At 40.0% G+C, this 18,598-nt stretch overlaps 1 protein-coding gene across 8 annotated transcripts in view; it reads right to left on the reverse strand.

Moving 5' to 3' along the window:
- Window positions 1–18,598, reverse strand: part of ART3 (ADP-ribosyltransferase 3 (inactive)) — a 157,201-nt gene that overhangs the window by 18,979 nt on the left and 119,624 nt on the right. For 7 of the 8 annotated variants that reach the window (XM_045789886.2, XM_087864074.1, XM_087864073.1 and 4 more), the window contains 2 exons: window positions 11,814–11,891; window positions 2,519–3,230 (listed from right to left, as the gene is read on the reverse strand). In XM_045789886.2, coding sequence (XP_045645842.1) covers window positions 2,519–3,230; window positions 11,814–11,882 — 781 coding nt within the window. In that variant the 5' untranslated portion in view covers window positions 11,883–11,891. Of the gene's footprint in view, window positions 1–2,518; window positions 3,231–11,813; window positions 11,892–13,067; window positions 13,197–18,598 lie in introns of those variants that run through there. The other variant, XM_045789877.2, reaches the window with a different exon arrangement.

Genomic DNA, 18,598 nt, shown 5'->3' on the forward strand with positions numbered 1-18,598 from the left:
CACAGCAATCCAGGCCTGTTCTTTCGCTCCCGAAATGATACCTCGGGTACAAGGAAACAAGTTTACACAGGTGGGTGTAGGAACCATCCTAGCTCAGTAGCCTCATGCCACACAAAGACATTTCTCTTATGCCAGTCCATGAGTGTAGTTTCAGGACCCAGCAAGAAAAACCCCTGCGTATGTCACACCACGTTCAGGAACGTCCAAAGCTATGGCTTCCCCCAAGTATTTATGGTTTATTCACAACCCTCCCAGCTCAGATGCATTCTACCAATCAAGGGCTATGTTTACCATTAGGAAGTATTCTATGGTTACACAGCTGTCATTTCGCCTTCGGTAGATTACAGACAAACAGTGTTAGAAAATCAATCAGAGGCCATTTTCATAGGAGGAAGGAGAAAGGGTTTTATTAACTTTTCACTAATAGACAACAAGCCACAACATCATAAAATTTCAGAATGTTGCGGATAGGGAAAAATTCTAAAACCACCCAAAGAGAAAAAATTAGGTCTCATTCAAAGTTTTAGTAATTGGAATGGCTTCACACTTTTCAACCGCAGCACCAGAAACCAGAAGACAATGGAGGAATATCTCCAAAATTCCAAGGAAACTGATTTCCAAAACAGAAATACGGATCTCTGCAAACTGTTATTCAAGCTTACAGGTAGATTTTTCAGACATGAAAAGTCTTAAAAATTTCCCTCAATGTTCTTTTTCTCAGAAAACTTTTAGAGAACACATACCCCTGCCAAACAGAGGTAATTCAAGAAAGAGGAGAAAATCCAAGAAATAGGGGGTTCTCCTCACAGGGGAGAAATAAAAGAAAGTCTCTACAGTTGTGGGGAGAGATTTTAGGATATTCAGCGGCCTAAAGAGTACATCACAGAGTTTGATGGTGGGAACCCAGAAGGAGTATATTCGAAAAAGGAGAGCGAGCGAGCGAGCGAGAGAATCTGGTATGTTTGTACTAAGTGGAGATTTATATTTCTAAGGATTTGGAGGTGAATTATTGATGGGATATAAAAAACTAAGGAAACAAAAAAATCATACAACTAATAACCCTGGGGTAAAAAAGGTATTTGTAAAGGTACCAGTCCTGGGGTGCCTGGGTGGCTCAGCCAGTTAAGCACCTGCCTTTGGCTCCGGTCATGATCTCAGGGTCCTGGGATGGAGCCCACATCGGGCTCCCTGCTCAGTGGGGAGTCTGCTTCTCCCTCTGCCTCTGCCCCTTCCCCCTGCTCATGCTCTCTCTCTCAAATATAAAAATAAATTCTTAAAAAAATAAAAAAATAAATAAAAAGGTACCAGTCTTTATTACACTGGGAGATTGGGAAGGGGGAAATGCACAAACACTGAGGAGGAGCGAAGGGTGGTGGTTGTCAGATACATTTGGTGTGCTGACATGACAGCTATTTCTAACTCCCTTCCCCTTGCCTCCCTACACTGGACAGGCTGGAAAAGCTAACTGCCTCCTTTCCAAGCTTTTCTTCAAGTTATGGATTATCAAGTCGCTGTTCTGGTCAATGATATGTAATCAGAAATCTACTAGCAGTTTCTGGGAAAGCTTTTACTTTCCTGATTAAATAGGCAGATTTAGCTGCCACCCCACTTCCCCTTCTTTTTGTCTTGAACATGGATTGATGTCTACAGCTACAAAAGTCACACTGCAAACATGAATCAATAAACCCCACAGGCTAAGACTGGTGGAACAGAAAGATAAGAGAGTCGGAGTTACTGATGATGTAACTGATGAGCTTTAAAAATTTAAAAATCAAGAAATAACATGCTGAAGCATATTATTAAAAACTTTCGCTGAGGGGCAGCTGGGTGGCTCAGTTAAGGTTGGGCGTCTGCCTTTGGCTCAGGTCATGATCGCAGGGTCCTGGGATCGAGGCCCACGTGCGGGTCCCTGCTCAGCGGGGAGTCGGCTTCTCGCTCTCCTCTACCTCTCACCTTGCTTGTGCTCTCACTCTCAAATAAATAAAATCTTAAAAAAAAAACAACAAACTTTAGCTGGAAAATTAAAAATGAATGCCACTGAATGAAAACTGGGGATAGGGAACAGTGGGGCAGGGAGTTACTATTTTTCATTGTAAGCCTTATAGGTAGGGTTACGGGCCAGGTACTTCTCTGTTGTGGGGGGCTGTTCTACACACTTTGTTTAGCAGTGTCCTTGGCCCCTACCCATTAGATGCTACTAGTAGCACCTAGGGATGACTGTGACTGTTAAAAATTCCAGTTAATACCAAATGACCCTGCAGGGCAAAATTGCCCCGGTTGAGAGAACCACTGTCTTATAGCATTTTATTTCTTTAACTTTCCAGGATGCTATAAATGTATTATTTTGATAAAATTAAATTACAGGGGGAAAAAAACCTATTGATATGAAAGGTGCTAGACACCATCCATGTCATTTCTCCTTTCAAACACCTGTCAGTTTCTTTCCTGACCTTTCTCTGGGCCTAAGAATCCCACTCCTTCCCTCCCAGACAAGCACAGACAGAACAGAGACACTTACCACCTAGAAACGCACACTCATAATGGCTGCAGGTCTTGTTTGTGCTTTGAAGGATAAGGTTATTGCTGGCCCCATCCTGCGACACATTAAAAATCTCATTCAGAGGTATTAAAATAATCCTTTCACTTTCTTTATCAAAAAACTGTTCAATGGCGACTCCAAAGCACGTGTGGATGGTTAACAAAATATGCTGGTCATTAGCAGCTTGAGGTCTGGCTGAGTGCGCCAAGACGAAATGGCCAAATCTGGCTTGGTTTAGCCCTCCAAATGTAAATGAGACATTCTGGCTTATACTATACACCACAGTTTTGTAACTGTCCTCACACGGTCTTCTCAGCAACTGCAGGGCTTTTGTCAGATAAAAATGAAAAGCTTTGAACTGGAAGTCATAGACATAATCTTTCCGAGACAGGCCGGCCGTCTTCACAGCTTCACTGAACATATGGTAAAAGGGAGTCTGCGCTTGACCTTCGGACACATATGCCATCAGCGCTATTCCATGGTTATCTTTAAAGCTCTCAGGGACAACGATGCGAGTCTTCCGGGCTTCCCATTTGGTTTCTGCACTTTTCCACACATCCTTCAAGAGCTGATGGCTTGCTTTCTCCTCCTTGAGCAATTGGGGCACATATTTGACTTCCATTCTGCCCGTGCACTTTTGGTACTCGTCATCAAATGCATTATCTGCCATGTCTAACATTTCACCCTTCACCTTCAAAAGAAAAGGAAAGGGAAATTAATACTCTTGAAATGAGATATTTGGTGTACATCTATTTCTCTCCCTTACTGCCCCTACCCTCTCATGCCGTCTAGAATAGAATCTCTCCTTTGCTTAGAACCAACTTTGGACATGATTTTTATGTGGGAAGTATATTCCACTGTTACTGATAACTTTTCTCAGCTGTGATCTCTTTGTATGAAACAGTAAATGTCAGCAATGAGAAGTCTGGGAACGATTATGCCTATAATTCATTCATCTGAACCTTACGGTGCAAAGAAAAGTGTGAAACTGAAGAAATGGGTGACAGTCCTGGCTTTGAACAACATTCTTAGCTAGATTTTCTCAACCCCTTAAGACTGCCAAATGACTCTGAAATATCGTGTATGAAATACCGTACATGATAAATACATAATGGTAAATATTATTCATTTTCCTTTAAGGATTCCCCCTCCCTTGTCCACGTGGTTTGGGTAGAACTGATTCTGCACCTTTGCTCCAATGATAAGCAACAATGCAGAGGCTTTCTTTCTTTCTTTCTTTCTTTCTTTCTTTCTTTCTTTCTTTCTCTTTTTTCTCTTTTCTCTTCTTTCTTTTTTTGAGAGAGAGAGGACACGCATGGGCGAGAGAGCATATGAGCAGGCAGGGTGGGGAGGGGCACAGGGAGAGGCAGAAAAAGAGTCTTAAGCAGGGTCCACACTCTGCAGCATGGAACCCCATGCGGGGCTCAATCTCACAACCCTGAGATTATGACCTGAGCAGAAATCAAGAATCAGATGCTTACTACCGGGTATTTTTTTTATAATAATTTTTTATTATGTTATGTTAGTCGCCATACAGTACATCCCAAGTTTTTGATGTGAAGTTCCATGATTCATTACTTGCGTATAACACCCAGTGCACCACGCAATACGTCCCCTCATTAATACCCATCACCAGCCTATCCCATTCCCCCACCCCCCTCCCCTCCAAAGCCCTCAGTTTGTTTCCCGGAGTCCATAGTCTCTCATGGTTCATTCCCCCTTCTGTTTATCCCCCCTTTCTTCTTCCCTTTCTTCTCCTACCGATCATCCTAGTTCTTATGTTCCATAAATGAGTGAAACCATATGATAATTGTCTTTCTCTGCTTGACTTATTTCACTTAGCATAATCTCCAGTCCCATCCATGTTGCTGCAAGTGTTGGGTAATTGTTCTTTCTGATGGCTGAGTAATATTCTATTATATATATACATGGACCACATCTTCTTAATCCAGTCATCTGTTGAAGGGCATCTCGGCTCCTTCCACAATTTAGCTATCGTGGACAATGCTGCTATGAACATTGGGGTGCATATGGCCCTTCTCTTCACTACGTCTGTATCTTTGGGGTAAATACCCAGTAGTGCAATGGCCGGACCATAGGGTAGCTCAATTTTTAACTTTTTAAGGGACCTCCACGCTGTTTTCCAAAGTGGCTGTACCAACTTGCATTCCCACCAACAGTGTAGGAGGGATCCCCTTTCTCCACATCCTCTCCAACATTTGTTGTTTCTTGCCTTGTCAATTTTTTGCCATTCTAACTGGCGTAAGGTGGTATCTCAATGTGGTTTTGATTTGAATTTCCCTGATGGCTAATGATTTTGAACATTTTTTCATGTGTCTGTTAGCCATTTGTATGTCTTCATTGAAAAAGTGTCTGTTCATATCTTCTGCCCATTTTTTGATTTGATTATTTGTTTCTCTTGTATTGAGTTTGAGAAGTTCTTTGTAGATCTTGGATACCAGTCTTTTATCTGTAGCGTCATTTACAAATACCTTCTCCCATTCCATGGGCAGCCTCTTAGTTTTTTGACCGTTTCCTTGGCTGTGCAGAAGCTTTTTATCTTGATGAAGTCCCACAAGTTCATTTTTTCTTCTGTTTCTCTTGTCTTTGGAGATGTGTCATGAAAAAGTTGCTGTGGCCAATGTCAAAGAGGTTGCAGCCCTCTACTACTGGGTATTTATCCCCAAAGATACAAACCACAATGAGATACCACCTCCCACCATTCAGAATGGCTAAAATTAACAAGTCAGGAAACAACAGATGTTGGTGAGGATGCAGAGAAAGGGGAACCCTCCTACACTGTTGGTGGGAATGCAAGCTGGTGCAGTCACTCTGGAAAACAGTATGGAGGTTCCTCAAAAAATTGAAAATAGAGCTGCCCTATAACCCAGCAATTGCACTACTGGGTATTTACCCCAAAGATACAAATGTAGTGATCCAGAGGGGCACCTGCACCCCAATGTTTATGTGTGCACAGTAGCCAAACTATGCAAAGAGCCCAGATGTCCATCAACAGATGAACGGATACAGAAGATGTGACAGATATAAAAAATGGAATAGTACGCTGCCATCAAAAATGAAATCTTGCCATTTGCAATGATGTGGATGGAACTAGAGGGTATTATGCTAAGTGAAATAAGTCAATCAGAGAAAGACAATTATCTTATGATCTCAGTGATATGTGGAATTTGAGAAACAAGGCCGAGGATCATAGGGGAGGAGAGGAAAAAATGACACAAGATGAAACCAGAGAGGGAGACAAATCTAAGAGACTCTTAATCTCAGGAAACAAACTGAGGGTTTCTGGAGTGGAGGGGGGTGGGAAGGATGGCGTGGTTGGGCGAAGGACTTTGAGGAGGGTATATGTTGTGAGAGTGCTGTGTATTGTGTAAGACTGATGAATCCCAGACCTGTACCCCTGAAACAAATAATACATTATATGATAAAAAAAAAAAAGAATCAGATACTTAACTGACTGAGCCACCCAGGTGCCCCAGTGATGCAGGTTTAAAAACCAGAGCACTCTCAGGGGGCAGAAAAAAAGCTTTCTTCCTCTACAACGACAAGCTCTAAGGGTAAGATTGGCTTGGGGCGGCCAATAGTCACGCTTTTAGCTCCATGGAGAATCCGGTCTGTAAATAAAGCCAACAAAGGAAGGTTTGCAGAGCTGAAAGGGAAAGAGATGAGGCCCCGATGACATTTGTTAAGGCCCTGGTCTAGCTGTACCCGAAGACTGTATTCTACCTCGGTCATAAGAATCAATAAATTCCCTATTTGCTTGAGCTAGTTTGAATTGTGTTTCTGTCACAAACAACTGAAAAAGGCCTAATGTATCTTTAAATGGTACATATAACATAATAAGTGGGGTTGTATAATATAATTAGCACTAGCTTGGAGCCAGACAAATCTGGGTTCAAATTCCATAGCTAGATACTAATTAGATATGGGAAAGTTACTTTACATTTCTGAACTTCAATTTTCTCATCTAAAAATGAGGATAAAGGAAATAATATCTTAATTGCAGTATTGTTGCAAAGCACTAATGATAAAATGAATATATGCAAAGCCCTTACCCACATTGCCTCTCACCTATTAAGTTTCCAGCACATTGTGGTTATTTTCATTATTTCATGACAGGAATACATGTGCTACATTGTAAGCTCCTCAAGGGCAGGATCTGTGTCACATTTACCTTTTGCATTCCAAGCTTCTAGCATAGCAACTAGCAAAATATTCAAGTGAACTTAATTAATGAAGGATAGCTGGAAGAAAGGCAGGCAGGGACAACCCCACCCCAACCCTAAGAGGAAACCATCCTTAAGAATTTTATACCATCCTGGAAGGAGCCCTCCATCCTTTCCCACGTGACAGACAGATGACAAAAATCTGATTGGGCGACCGGCACAGGGAGGGTTAATCAGATTAAAAGAGCCCACCAACAAGCCCATAAAAACCCCTAGACTTAGAAACTCTGGGACAACCCTCTTGGGTCCCTCCCTCTTCAGGAGCTTTTTACTATCACTTTATTATCGCTCAATAAACTTTGCTCTGCTGCCCACCACTCTTCATCTGGTCTGCCTCTGCATTCGTCGAGGCAGCGGTGTGAGCAAGAACCGTGGGCACCAAAGAAAAAGAAATCCTGTAAAATATGAACCTGTACTCTGGCCTATGGATCAAAACACAGGACAAGCAAATCTGCCCGGGGACACTATTTAAGGGTTTCTACAAATAGAAGGACAATGCCCTCGTCATCTTCTCTCTACACTATTCTATACTTGTAACAGTGCATTGGCTGCATAAGCTGCAACCTAAGCAGGAGACCACAGCTGAAAACTTTATAAAGACCCTTAGGAGATGTTAAAGTTGCAGCCTCTGTGTGATTTATTTTTTATTTTTTATTTTTTACCACATGAATGATCCTTAAAAAGTGTGTGTGTGAGTGTGTGAGTCAAAGTGTGTGTGGCGGGGTGAGAGGAGAGAGAATCAACTTAAAAAAGCAAAATAAATATCCCAGGCTCACTATCTGCTTCCTACTCTCTCTCTTCACCCCGTCACAGACAAATTTCTTGAAAGAAATGTCTACCCTTGCTTTCTCCATTTCATTTCCACTCATATCTCAATCCTCTTCAATCGGCTTCCCACCCCATTCTTCCACCCCAACAGCTCTGCTGGGGGAACACCTCTTAGATTCTTTTGAAGAGCCAACATATTCTACTGGCCATTAAATGCTGGGAATTTCTCAAGGCTACTTACTTTTTTAACTCTCAACTCTACCCTTAGGCAATATATACATGCCCACAGTGTCAATTATCATCTAAATACCTCTGGCCTATCCCTGTAAGCGCCAGACCCGTATTATCAACTGCCTACTTGGTAACTCCACTTGAATTGCACAAAGACCCTTCAACTGTTAATAGTAAGAGCAAACTTATCATCTTACTGCCTACAACCACCACCAACAACCTGGTCCTCACACAGACCCATCTATTCGTTTTTGAGTTTTCCTAGGTATCTTCTTCTCAGTCACCCTCTGTGGCCACTCCATCCCTAAGACCTAACAAACTTCTCCAGGGTGTCTTCTGTATGCCAAGCACTAAGTGTTCCTATATATTAATGAACTCATTTAATCTTCATGGCAACCCTATGCAGTAGATACTATTAGTCCCTTTTTTAAGGATGAGCAAACTAAGACAGATTTGTCTTGCCTGAAATTGAGATTTTTTCTAAATAATTTTTATTATGTTATGTTAGTCACCATACAGTACATCCCAAGTTTTTGATGCAGCGTTCCATGATTCGTTATTTGCGTGTAACAAGCAGTGCACCATGCAATACGTGCCCTCCTTAATACCCATCACCGGCCTATCCCAGTCCCCCACCCCCCTCCCCTTGAAGCCCTCAGTTTGTTTCCTACAGTCCATAGTCTCTCATGGTTCATTCCCCCTTCTGTTTACCCCCCTTCATTCTTCCCTTCCTTCTCCTACCAATCTCCCTGTTATTTCTTATGTTCCATAAATGAGTGAAACCATATAATTGTCTTTCTCTGCTTGACTTATTTCGCTTAGCATTATCTCCTCCAGTCCCGTTCACGTTGCTGCAAATGTTGGGTAATCGTTCTTTTTGATGGCTGAGTAATATTCCATTGTATATATGGACCACATCTTCTTAATCCAGTCATCTGTTGAAGGGCATCTCGGCTCCTTCCACAATTTAGCTATCGTGGACAATGCTGCTATGAACATTGGGGTGCATATGGCCCTTCTCTTCACTATGTCTGTATCTCTGGGGTAAATACCCAGTAGTGCAATGGCTGGATCATAGGGTAGTTCAATTTTTAACTTTTTAAGGGACCTCCACACTGTTTTCCAAAGTGGCTGTACCAACTTGCATTCCCAACAACAGTGTAAGAGAGATCCCCTTTCTCCACATCCTCTCCAACATTTGTGTTTCTTGCCTTGTCAATTTTTGCCATTCTAACTGGCGTAAGGTGGTATCTCAATGTGGTTTTGATTTGAATTTCCCTGCTAGCTAATGATTTTGAACATTTTTTCATGTGTCTGTTAGCCATTTGTATGTCTTCATTGAAAAAGTGTCTGTTCATATCTTCTGCCCATTTTTTGATTTATTTGTTTCTCGTGTATTAAGTTTGAGAAGTTCTTTGCAGACCTTGGATACCAGTCTTTTATCTGCAGTGTCATTTGCAAATATCTTCTCCATGAAATTGAGATTTGAAGCCAGGAAATGTGGCCCCAGTGTCTGTCCTCTTAAACAGAATGTCCTGTTTCCAATGATAAAGACCAGTGACATTTACGTAGCACTTTCAGAAGACTTTAAATTTTCTCCTCCTAGCAACTATTATGAAAGGTTGGGCAGACAATTCGTAACATCATTTTACAAATGAAAAAACTGGGCCAGCATCAGAAACTGTCTTTATTACCAGCCACAGAATATGCTGCTGGGGAAGTCAATGAGACCCCTAAACTCCTGGGTCTGTAGGTCAGTTTCCTGCAGTGGGAATCTGAGCTTCAGGAGATTAAATCACTGCCATCTCCTAGCCAAGAAATGCACTTTCCTCTGCAGCACAGAACGTACCACAGTGTATCTTGGGCACTAATAACTGATTCATCTTCAAGACTTCAATGTATTATAAGACATCACACCCTGAAATCACCTCCTGCATTCCTCACATCATATCTGAGTCACATCATATCAGAGTCATATCATATCTGATCCAGCATGTTCCTGTCTTTTCCTATGCCTCTAACCAGTCTCCACAGGTCTAATTTTAGATATTAAGTCTTTCTGGCCCAAAGCCACAGTTGATTGTGTGTTCTGTACAGTGAGTGCCTTGAGCAGTGAAAAAGTTCACAAATGCCACCACCATTCAGGGACAACTGAATGGACATTAAGGGACATGTCCAAAAGGCTAGGTGAACACACTGATTATATTTTCTTCCTCTGTTTTATCCACTGAAACAAAAGTCCATACTAATGAAATTTAATTAGCAAAAATTTATTACAAAAATACTACCAAAAAATGTGGAAATGACCTAAATGTAAATGAAAAGAAACTGGTTAAACTAATTATGGAACATTCACAGAACACACAGGAAAATTATGTTACCAAAGAATGTTAAAAATGCATATCAAAACCACAGTGAGATACCACTTCACATCCATTAGAATGGCTATAATCATAAGGAAAAGAAAAGGAAAATAAGTGTTGGAAAAGATGTAGAGAAATTGAACCTTCACACGTTGCTGGTGGGAATATAAAATGGTGCAGCCACTGTGGAAAACATAAAGTTACCATATGACCCAGCAATTCTACTCATAGGTATATACCAAAAAGAACTGAAAACATGTTCACATAAAAATCTGTACATGAAAGTTCAAAGCAGGATTATCCATTCTCAAGAAACTTTAAAAAGTGAGAACCCAAATGACATCAAAAATAAATGGATAGGGGTGCCTGGGTGGCTCAGTCAGTTAAGCATCCGCCTTCAGCTCAGGTCCTGATCTCGGGCTCCCTGCCCCCCAGGAGTCTGCTTCCCCTCGCTCTCTGCCCCTCCCCCCACTCCCATTCATGCACGTGCTCTCTCTTTCTAATAAATAAAATCTTTAAAAAAATTAATAAATGGGTAAACAAAATGTGGCATAACCACAATGGAATATTATTCAGCTCTAAAAAGTAATGAACTACTAGTATATGCTACAACATGGATGAACCTTGAAAACAACACACTAAGAGAAAGAAGCCACACAAAGGGCCAGATACTGTATGATTACATTCAGGTGAAATATCCAGAATACGCAAATCCACAAAAATAGAAAGTAGTAATTGTTGCCAAGGGATGCAGGGAAGAGGGAATTGGGACTGACTGCTGATAGCTATAGGGCTTCTTTTGGGGGTGATGGGAATGTTCTGTAATGAGTACAACACACTGTATCTATGAAAACCACTGAATTATGTACTTTAAAATGGTGATTTTTTTATGATACGTGAATTAAACCTCAATTTAAAAAATCATACTGCAGTACAGGCAACAGAATACACAATGATTCCATAGGCAAGGGATCAGAATATTAAATTCAAAAATAAAATTTTAAGAACTTAATATATTTTAAAGAAGGCACTTCAAAACAGTGGAAAAATATTCAGTAAATCAAATGAGATAACTCGCTCATACTTTACATAAAAATATGCTACAGAATGTTTAAAGATTCGACTGCGAAGAATAAAATCATAAAAGTTTTATCAGAAAAAAAGAACACCAGATGTGAAAAATGGTCCTTATATAGTTTAATAAAACACATATAACCAAACACTGCAGTGTCACCTTATTTGGACAAAATGCATATTTTAAGAATACTTAGTGACATAAACACATTCATAGTACAGTTAAGTTAAAAAGCCAAGTAAAATAGTACTTTGTACAGTGTGAACCCATTTTTCTAAATTACAAACACACACACACAGAAGCCAAGAAGACTACACATCAACAGATTAAGTCTTTCTCTCTGAGTGGAGGGATTGTGAATGATTTTTACTTTCCTCTGTTGGCTTAATTTTAAATTTTTCAACTTTCTACAGTTAGCCTGTATCTCATGTATAAAATGAAAAGATAAAAGCTACTTGTAAAAAAACTAATTTACCTATTCTATGTATTCTATCCACTCTCATTTCCAACATCAACCCACACAGATGCCTCAGGCAACATTATATCAAGAGTTCCCATTCCAATGACCACATACTTCCCATTCCCAACATTACCTGGAAAATGTCCATCAGAATCATAGCTGCCAGCAGCATGGTGACCATATCAAAATGTCCTGTCTTCATTCTTCTCTTCTAAATTAAAATGAAGAAATTCCAATTTAGCAGATTTTAAAAAGAGGTTTAGGGAAGTAGAGCCGGATGATACACTGTATGTATTTCATTCAGGGTGAGACTAGGTATCATGATGGTCAGGGAGTGATCATCCATAAATTTCCAATGGCTGGAAGGCCCATTAGATTCTGTCTGGTGGTCTAACATCCTTATTCTACGGATAGGGAAACAAAAGCTCAGAGAACTTCAGAAATTTGCTCAAGATTAAATCTGTCCATTTCCATTCCCCTCCAGCCATGCTGTCTCTCCCACCACAGACAGTCACTGGTAGTCATATTTTCTTCCTATCTCTGAATTTCCCCTCAGCATACACAGGAAATAACACAAACTAAAAAACAACCACTTCACACTGGTGGTCTCCTAGCTCCCAGATTCCAAAAATTCCCCAGTAATTATGATCCATGCACATCATCCATTCTTTTATTCTCTTTGCTAACTAAGTCACACCCATCTGGGTAGGATGGAAGGAATGATAAGACCAGTAGTGGTACTAAGTGGAAGGTTACCCAAGGGGGCCTCCTTCCCCCAAATACTCAGATTCAAGAGAAGCCCAAGGATAAAACAAGGGTCTTGCATAAATTTCTGATGGTAGGAATGAAAATAAGAAAAAATTAGGCAGGCAGCAATTCTAATAAGATTATACAACTCTATCAGCCAAATGCCCAATACTTATCCCAACATTTGGGAGACTGAGAGGGGTAAACAGGAGGGTAAGAGGCCAACAAGAGCTGAAGCTGTCCCACAGCCATTAACCGATTCAATTAAGAGGTTGGTTCCTTCCACATACCTACAACAAAGCTGACATTACTGGAACTGAACTGATATCTCTACTTTATCCTACCAATCACCATATTCTGGCATCTGCAAAAGGAATGAACAGCATAGGAGAAAGGGGAGTCCTCTCTTTGGCCCCACATTCCCATCTTTACTCAGGAGCAGTTTCTTTCACTAGAGATACTAAAATAGACAACCAAAATGCCACATTTATGTTAAACTTCACTTTCTAAAAAAGATTTGAAATATAATACTTGACAGATAACTGTCACAAGGCAGTATGTGCCAAGCAAGCTCTGAATCTGGGTTTTCCGAAAATTCTTTACTTCTGTACTCTAAGTGTAAATAAGTCAAAATGTTTACCTGGCTTTTCTGCCTGTGGAGGAGCTTTAACTGATGCTAGGTCTCAAACTGTTTCCCCACTCTCTCAGTTGTAGTAAGTGTGTCTTCAGGATGGGAGGTTGTTGACAGTGAGAGCTGAGAAGGGAATGCTTTTCTTTTTATAAACACCCCCAGCAGTAGCTTGGCAGTGGCACATTACCCCATTTGTGTTCTGCTATTTATATCTGGCCCCCACACTATCCTTTGGAATCACTGCTGTTAACACATGAAATCTCCAAGAGGCTTGTAAAGCCACAGCAATTCCCTCTAAACCACACAGCATGTGCAGTTCTGAGCCCTGCTGTAGGCTTCTCAGACAGTGATCACCTCCCATTCCTCACCCTTTGACTCTGAGATGGCAAACGAAAGCAAGGATTTTACCCTAACTAGATGGTTCACATAACTGAGGGAACTTGCTGTGTCAATCTCTGGCAATGATGATGGCTGTCACCATTCACTCAACCAGCTTACTATTTTTCAGGTAACTCTGCCAGCTGCTGGGATACACAAGCAAAGCACTCGCAGTCTGATAAGACACATTAATATTCATACTTAACCAAAATATATGTTAAAAATCCAAGTGAGTTTTAGAAAAAGTCTATTGGGAACACTAAGGGAAGATCTGGTAATACCTGCAACTAGAGTTCCCGTTTGGGTAAGGTACACAAAGTAACTACATGGACTGCACCACTGAAGAACACTTAGAGGAGTTCACGGACTATGGGTAAAAAACTGCGACATGTCCTAGGAAATTTATGCATATACATCAAAACACATTAATATAATGTATTAGATAATGCACGATGTATAATAGCCCCAAACTGAAAACCATCCAAATGCCCAACAACAGTAGAACGGATACACTGTTATATTCATACCATGGAATTTTGTATCGCACTGAAAATGAATAAACTCTAACCATATATAAGAAATGTGGATAAATCTTAAAATATTTTTGAGCAAAAGAAGAGACATGATCATGTATATACTGCATGATTTAATTTAGATAGGGAACAAAATCAAACAAAACACATCTATAGCATGAGAGTCAGAAAACTGATTACTATGAGTAGGAAATAATAACTGAAGAGGAACAATGAGAGTATCTGGGATGCTACTTAGGTTACGGTTTGGTTCTGGGTGTTGATTATACGGATATATTCGGCTGTGAAAATTCACCAAGCTATACACTTATGTGTATTTTCCTCTGTCTGTGTGCACATATACATATATTACTACTCAACTAAACATTTTAAATATTAAAGTGCACCCATTTTTATAAGACCCACCTCTAAACTTCAGCCTTCAAAAACTCTAACTTCTCACTGCGCTGGCTAAGCAGTTTAAGATACAATTTAATAGGGGCACCTGGGTGGCTCAGTCATTAATCGTCTGCCTTTGGCTCAGGGCGTGATCCCGGTGTTCTGGGATCGAGTCCCACATCAGGCTCATCCACTGGGAGCCTGCTTCTTCCTCTCCCACTCCCCCTGCTTGTGTTCCCTCTCTCGCTGGCTGTCTCTCTGTCAAATAAATAAATAAAATCTTAAAAAAAAAAGATACAATTTAATACACTAAATAGACTCCCAGCAATAGGATCATAAAAAAGAAAAAGTTTGGTCAGAAAGAAAAAAGAGGATTTGCACATGTTTTCAGGCATTATGTTCACACTGACCTTCTTTTATGTCTCAGGCATGTGAGCCTACAGGAGAGGAATGTTCCTGTCTTTGACACTAAAGCCTACCAGATTTGTCTACATATCACACAAAAGACAAAGTCCACCAAAAAGCATGTAACAAACGCTGCATGAAGTTCAAGGGAAGTCTGGCCTTGTTTATGCTCAATATGCTTTTGCTCCATTCCTGTTTTATCCCAGTTTTTAACTTTTTTTTTAAATTGAGGTATACTTAACATACAAACCATATTAGATTCAGGTGTAGAACATGTTTTGATATTTGTGTACATTGCAAAATGATCACAGTAAGTCTAGTTAACATCTGTCACCATACAATTACAAATTTTTGTGTGTACAATAACTTTTAAGACTTACTCTCTTAACAACTTTCAAATATGTGATACGGTGTTTTTTCCCTACAGTCACCATGTTGTACCTTATAACCCCATGACATTTATTTTATAACTGAAAATTTGTACATTTTGACTCCCTTCACCCATTTCACCCACCCCTCCCAACCCCCAAATATTGCAACCACCAATCTGTTCTCTGTGTCCATGAGCTTGGTTTTTTTTAGTTTTTGTTTTTGTTCTTGTTTTTAGATTCCACATATAAATGAGATCCTATGATGTTTTTGTCTTTGACTTGTTTCATTTTAGCATGCTGCTCTCAAGGTCCATCCATGTTCTCACAAATGGATGTGAGATGTTTTATTCTTTCTATGGCTGATAATATTACCTTTTATTTATATATGTGTCTATATGTGTATGCATACACACACATACACCACATTTTCTTTATCCATTCATCTGTTGATGGACACTTAGGTTGTTTCCATATCTTGGCTGTTGTAAATATACTGCAATGACATGGGGATGATATAGATCTTTTCAAGTTAGTGTTTTGTTTTCTTCATATAAATAAATACCCAAAAGTGAAATTGCTGGATCATATGGCAGGTCTATTTTTTCCACAGTGGCTGCTCCAATATCTACTACCATAAACAGATTTATTTATTCGTTTGAGAGAGAGAGACAGCAAATGAGAGCACGAGCAGGGTGGAGGGCAGAGGAAGAGGGAGAAGCAGACTCCCTGCTGAGTAAGGAGCCCAACAAGGGGCTCAATTCTAGGACCCTGGGATCATGACCTGAGTCAAAGGTGGTCACTTAAAAAACGGAGCCACTCAGGTGCCCTTGTTGTTGTTTTTTAAGTAGGCTCCATGCCCAGTTCAATCCCAGGACCCTGAGAACATGACCTGAGCCAAAATCAAGAGCTGAACGCTTAACTGACTGAGCCACCCCAGCAACCCTCTGTATACTGACTCTGTATCCTGCAATTGTGCTGAATTTACTAGTTCTAACAGTTTTTTGGTGGAATCTTTAAGGTTTTCTATATATAAAATACCATGTCATCTGCAGAATGACAATTTCCTTCTTTCTCTCCAATTTGGATGCCTTTTATCTTTCTCTTGCCTAACTGCTGTGACGACGACTTCAACACTATGTTTAACAGAAGTGGCAAGAGCAGGCATCCTTGGAGCTCCTGAGTGGCTCATTCGGTTAAACATCTGACTCTTGATTTCAGCTCACGTCATGATCTCAGGGTCCTGGAATCAAGCCCTGCATTGGGCTCCACACTCAGTGGGGAGTCTGCTTTTCTCCCTCTCCTTCTGCCCCTCCCTCGTTCATGCACATTGTCTCTCTCAAATAAATGAATTACTCTCCAGAAAAAACCAGAGGGGGCATCCTTGTCTTGTTCCTGATCTTATAGAAAAAACTTTCCCTTAACCTCACTGAGTTGTAATGTTATTTGTGGGCTTCTTATAAATGGTCTTCATTATGTTGAGGGACATTCCCTCTATACCCACTTCATTGCAGGTTTTTATTATAAATGGATATTGAATTTTGTCACATGCTTTTTCTGCTTCTATTGAAATGATATGATTTCTCGCTTCATTTTGTTAATGTGGTGTATCACACTGATTGATTTGTAAATGTTGAATCATCCTTGCATCCCTGGAATAAATTCCACTTGATCACAGGGTACAATCCTTTTAATGTATTGTTGAATTTGGCTTGCTAATATTTTGCTGAGGATTTTGCATCTATGTTCATTAGGGATACTGGTCTGTAATTTTTTCTTCTCAGTAATCGTCTTGTCTGATTTTGATTCATGGTGGTGCTGGCCTCATAAAATGAGTTTAGAATGTTCTTTTCTCTTTTATTTTTTGAAGAGTTTGAGAATGATTGGTGTTAATTCTTCTTTGAGGTAGAATTCATCAGTGAAGTTATTTGGTCCTGGAACTTTGTTTGTTGGGAGGTTTTAAATTATCGCTTCAATCTGCTTACTAGTAATCAAACCGTTCAGATTTTTTTTCTCTTCCTGATTCAGTTCGGAACGGTTTTATGTTTCTAGGAATTAATCCATTTTTTCCTAGGTGGTCCAATGTGTTAATTAATTGTGCATAGTCTCTTATGATCCTGTGTATTTCTGTAGTACCAGTTGTAATGATTCTTCTGTCATTCTTTCTTTCTTTTTTTTAAAGATTTTATTTATTTGATAGAGACAGCTAGCGAGAGAGGGAACACAAGCAGGGGGAGTGGGAGAGGAAGAAGCAGGCTCATAGCGGAGGAGCCTGATGTGGGGCTCGATCCCAGAACACTGGGATCACACCCTGAGCCGAAGGCAGACGCTTAACAACTGAGCCACCCACCCAGGCGCCCCTCTTCTGTCATTCTTGATTTTACTTAAGTCCTCTTTTTTTTTTCCCCTTGGTGAGTTTAGCTAAAGGTTTGGCAATTTTGTTTATATTTTCTAAGAACCAGCTCTTGGTTTCATTGATCTTTTCTATTGTCTTTTTGGCTCTATTTCATTTATTTCTCCTCAGACTTTTATTTCCTTCCTTCTACTAACTTTGGGCTTCATTTGTTCTTCTTTTTCTAGTTTCCTGAGGTGTAAGTTAGGTTGAGATTTTTCTTGTTTCTGAGGCAGGCATTTATGCTAAGAACTTCTCCCTAAAACTCTTTTTGCTGTATTCTATAATTTTTGGTATGTTAGTTTGGTATTTTCATTTTCATTTGTCTCAAGGTATTTTTTGGGATTTCACTTTTGAATTTTTTACGGACCCACTGGCTGTTCAGTAGCATGCTGCTTAATATCCACATATTAATTTTTCAGTTTTCTTTTTGTAACTGATTTTTAGTTCCATACCATTGGGTTTGAAAAGATGATTGATATGATTTCAATCTTAAGTTTGTGAAGACTTGATCTACGCTAGAGAATGTTCCATGCGCACTTGAGAAGAATGTGTATTCTGTTGCTTTTAGGTGGTAGGTTCTGTATATACCTGTTAGGTCATCTGCTCAAATGTGTCATTTAAGGTCAATGTTTCCTTAGTTTTTGCTGTCTGATCTATCTATTGATGTAAGAAGGGTGGTGTTCAAGTCCCTTACTATTATTGCGCTGCTGTCTAATTCTCCCTTTAGAAAGTGTGTTAATATTCGCTATATGTATTTAGGTGCTCCTACTTTGGGTGCGTACCTACCAATGTTGTATCTTGGTAAATTGATTCCTTTATCATTACGTAATGCCCTTCTTTGTCTCTTATGACAGTCTTTGTTTTAAAGTCCATTTTGTCTGATACAGGTATAGCTACCCTAGCCCTCTTCTGGTTTCCATTTGCATAGAATATCTTTCTCCATCTCTTAATTTTCAGTCTGTGTCTTCATGTTTAAAGGGAGTCTCTTGGGGGCAACATATAGATGGATCTTATTTTGTTTTGTTTTATCCATTTAGCCACTCTCCATCTTCTGATTGGAGAATTTACTCCATTTACAGTCAA

Source organism: Ursus americanus, chromosome 8, assembly GCF_024610735.1.
Source record: "Ursus americanus isolate L20-20 chromosome 8, mUrsAme1.1.p, whole genome shotgun sequence".
NCBI lineage: Eukaryota > Metazoa > Chordata > Mammalia > Carnivora > Ursidae > Ursus > Ursus americanus.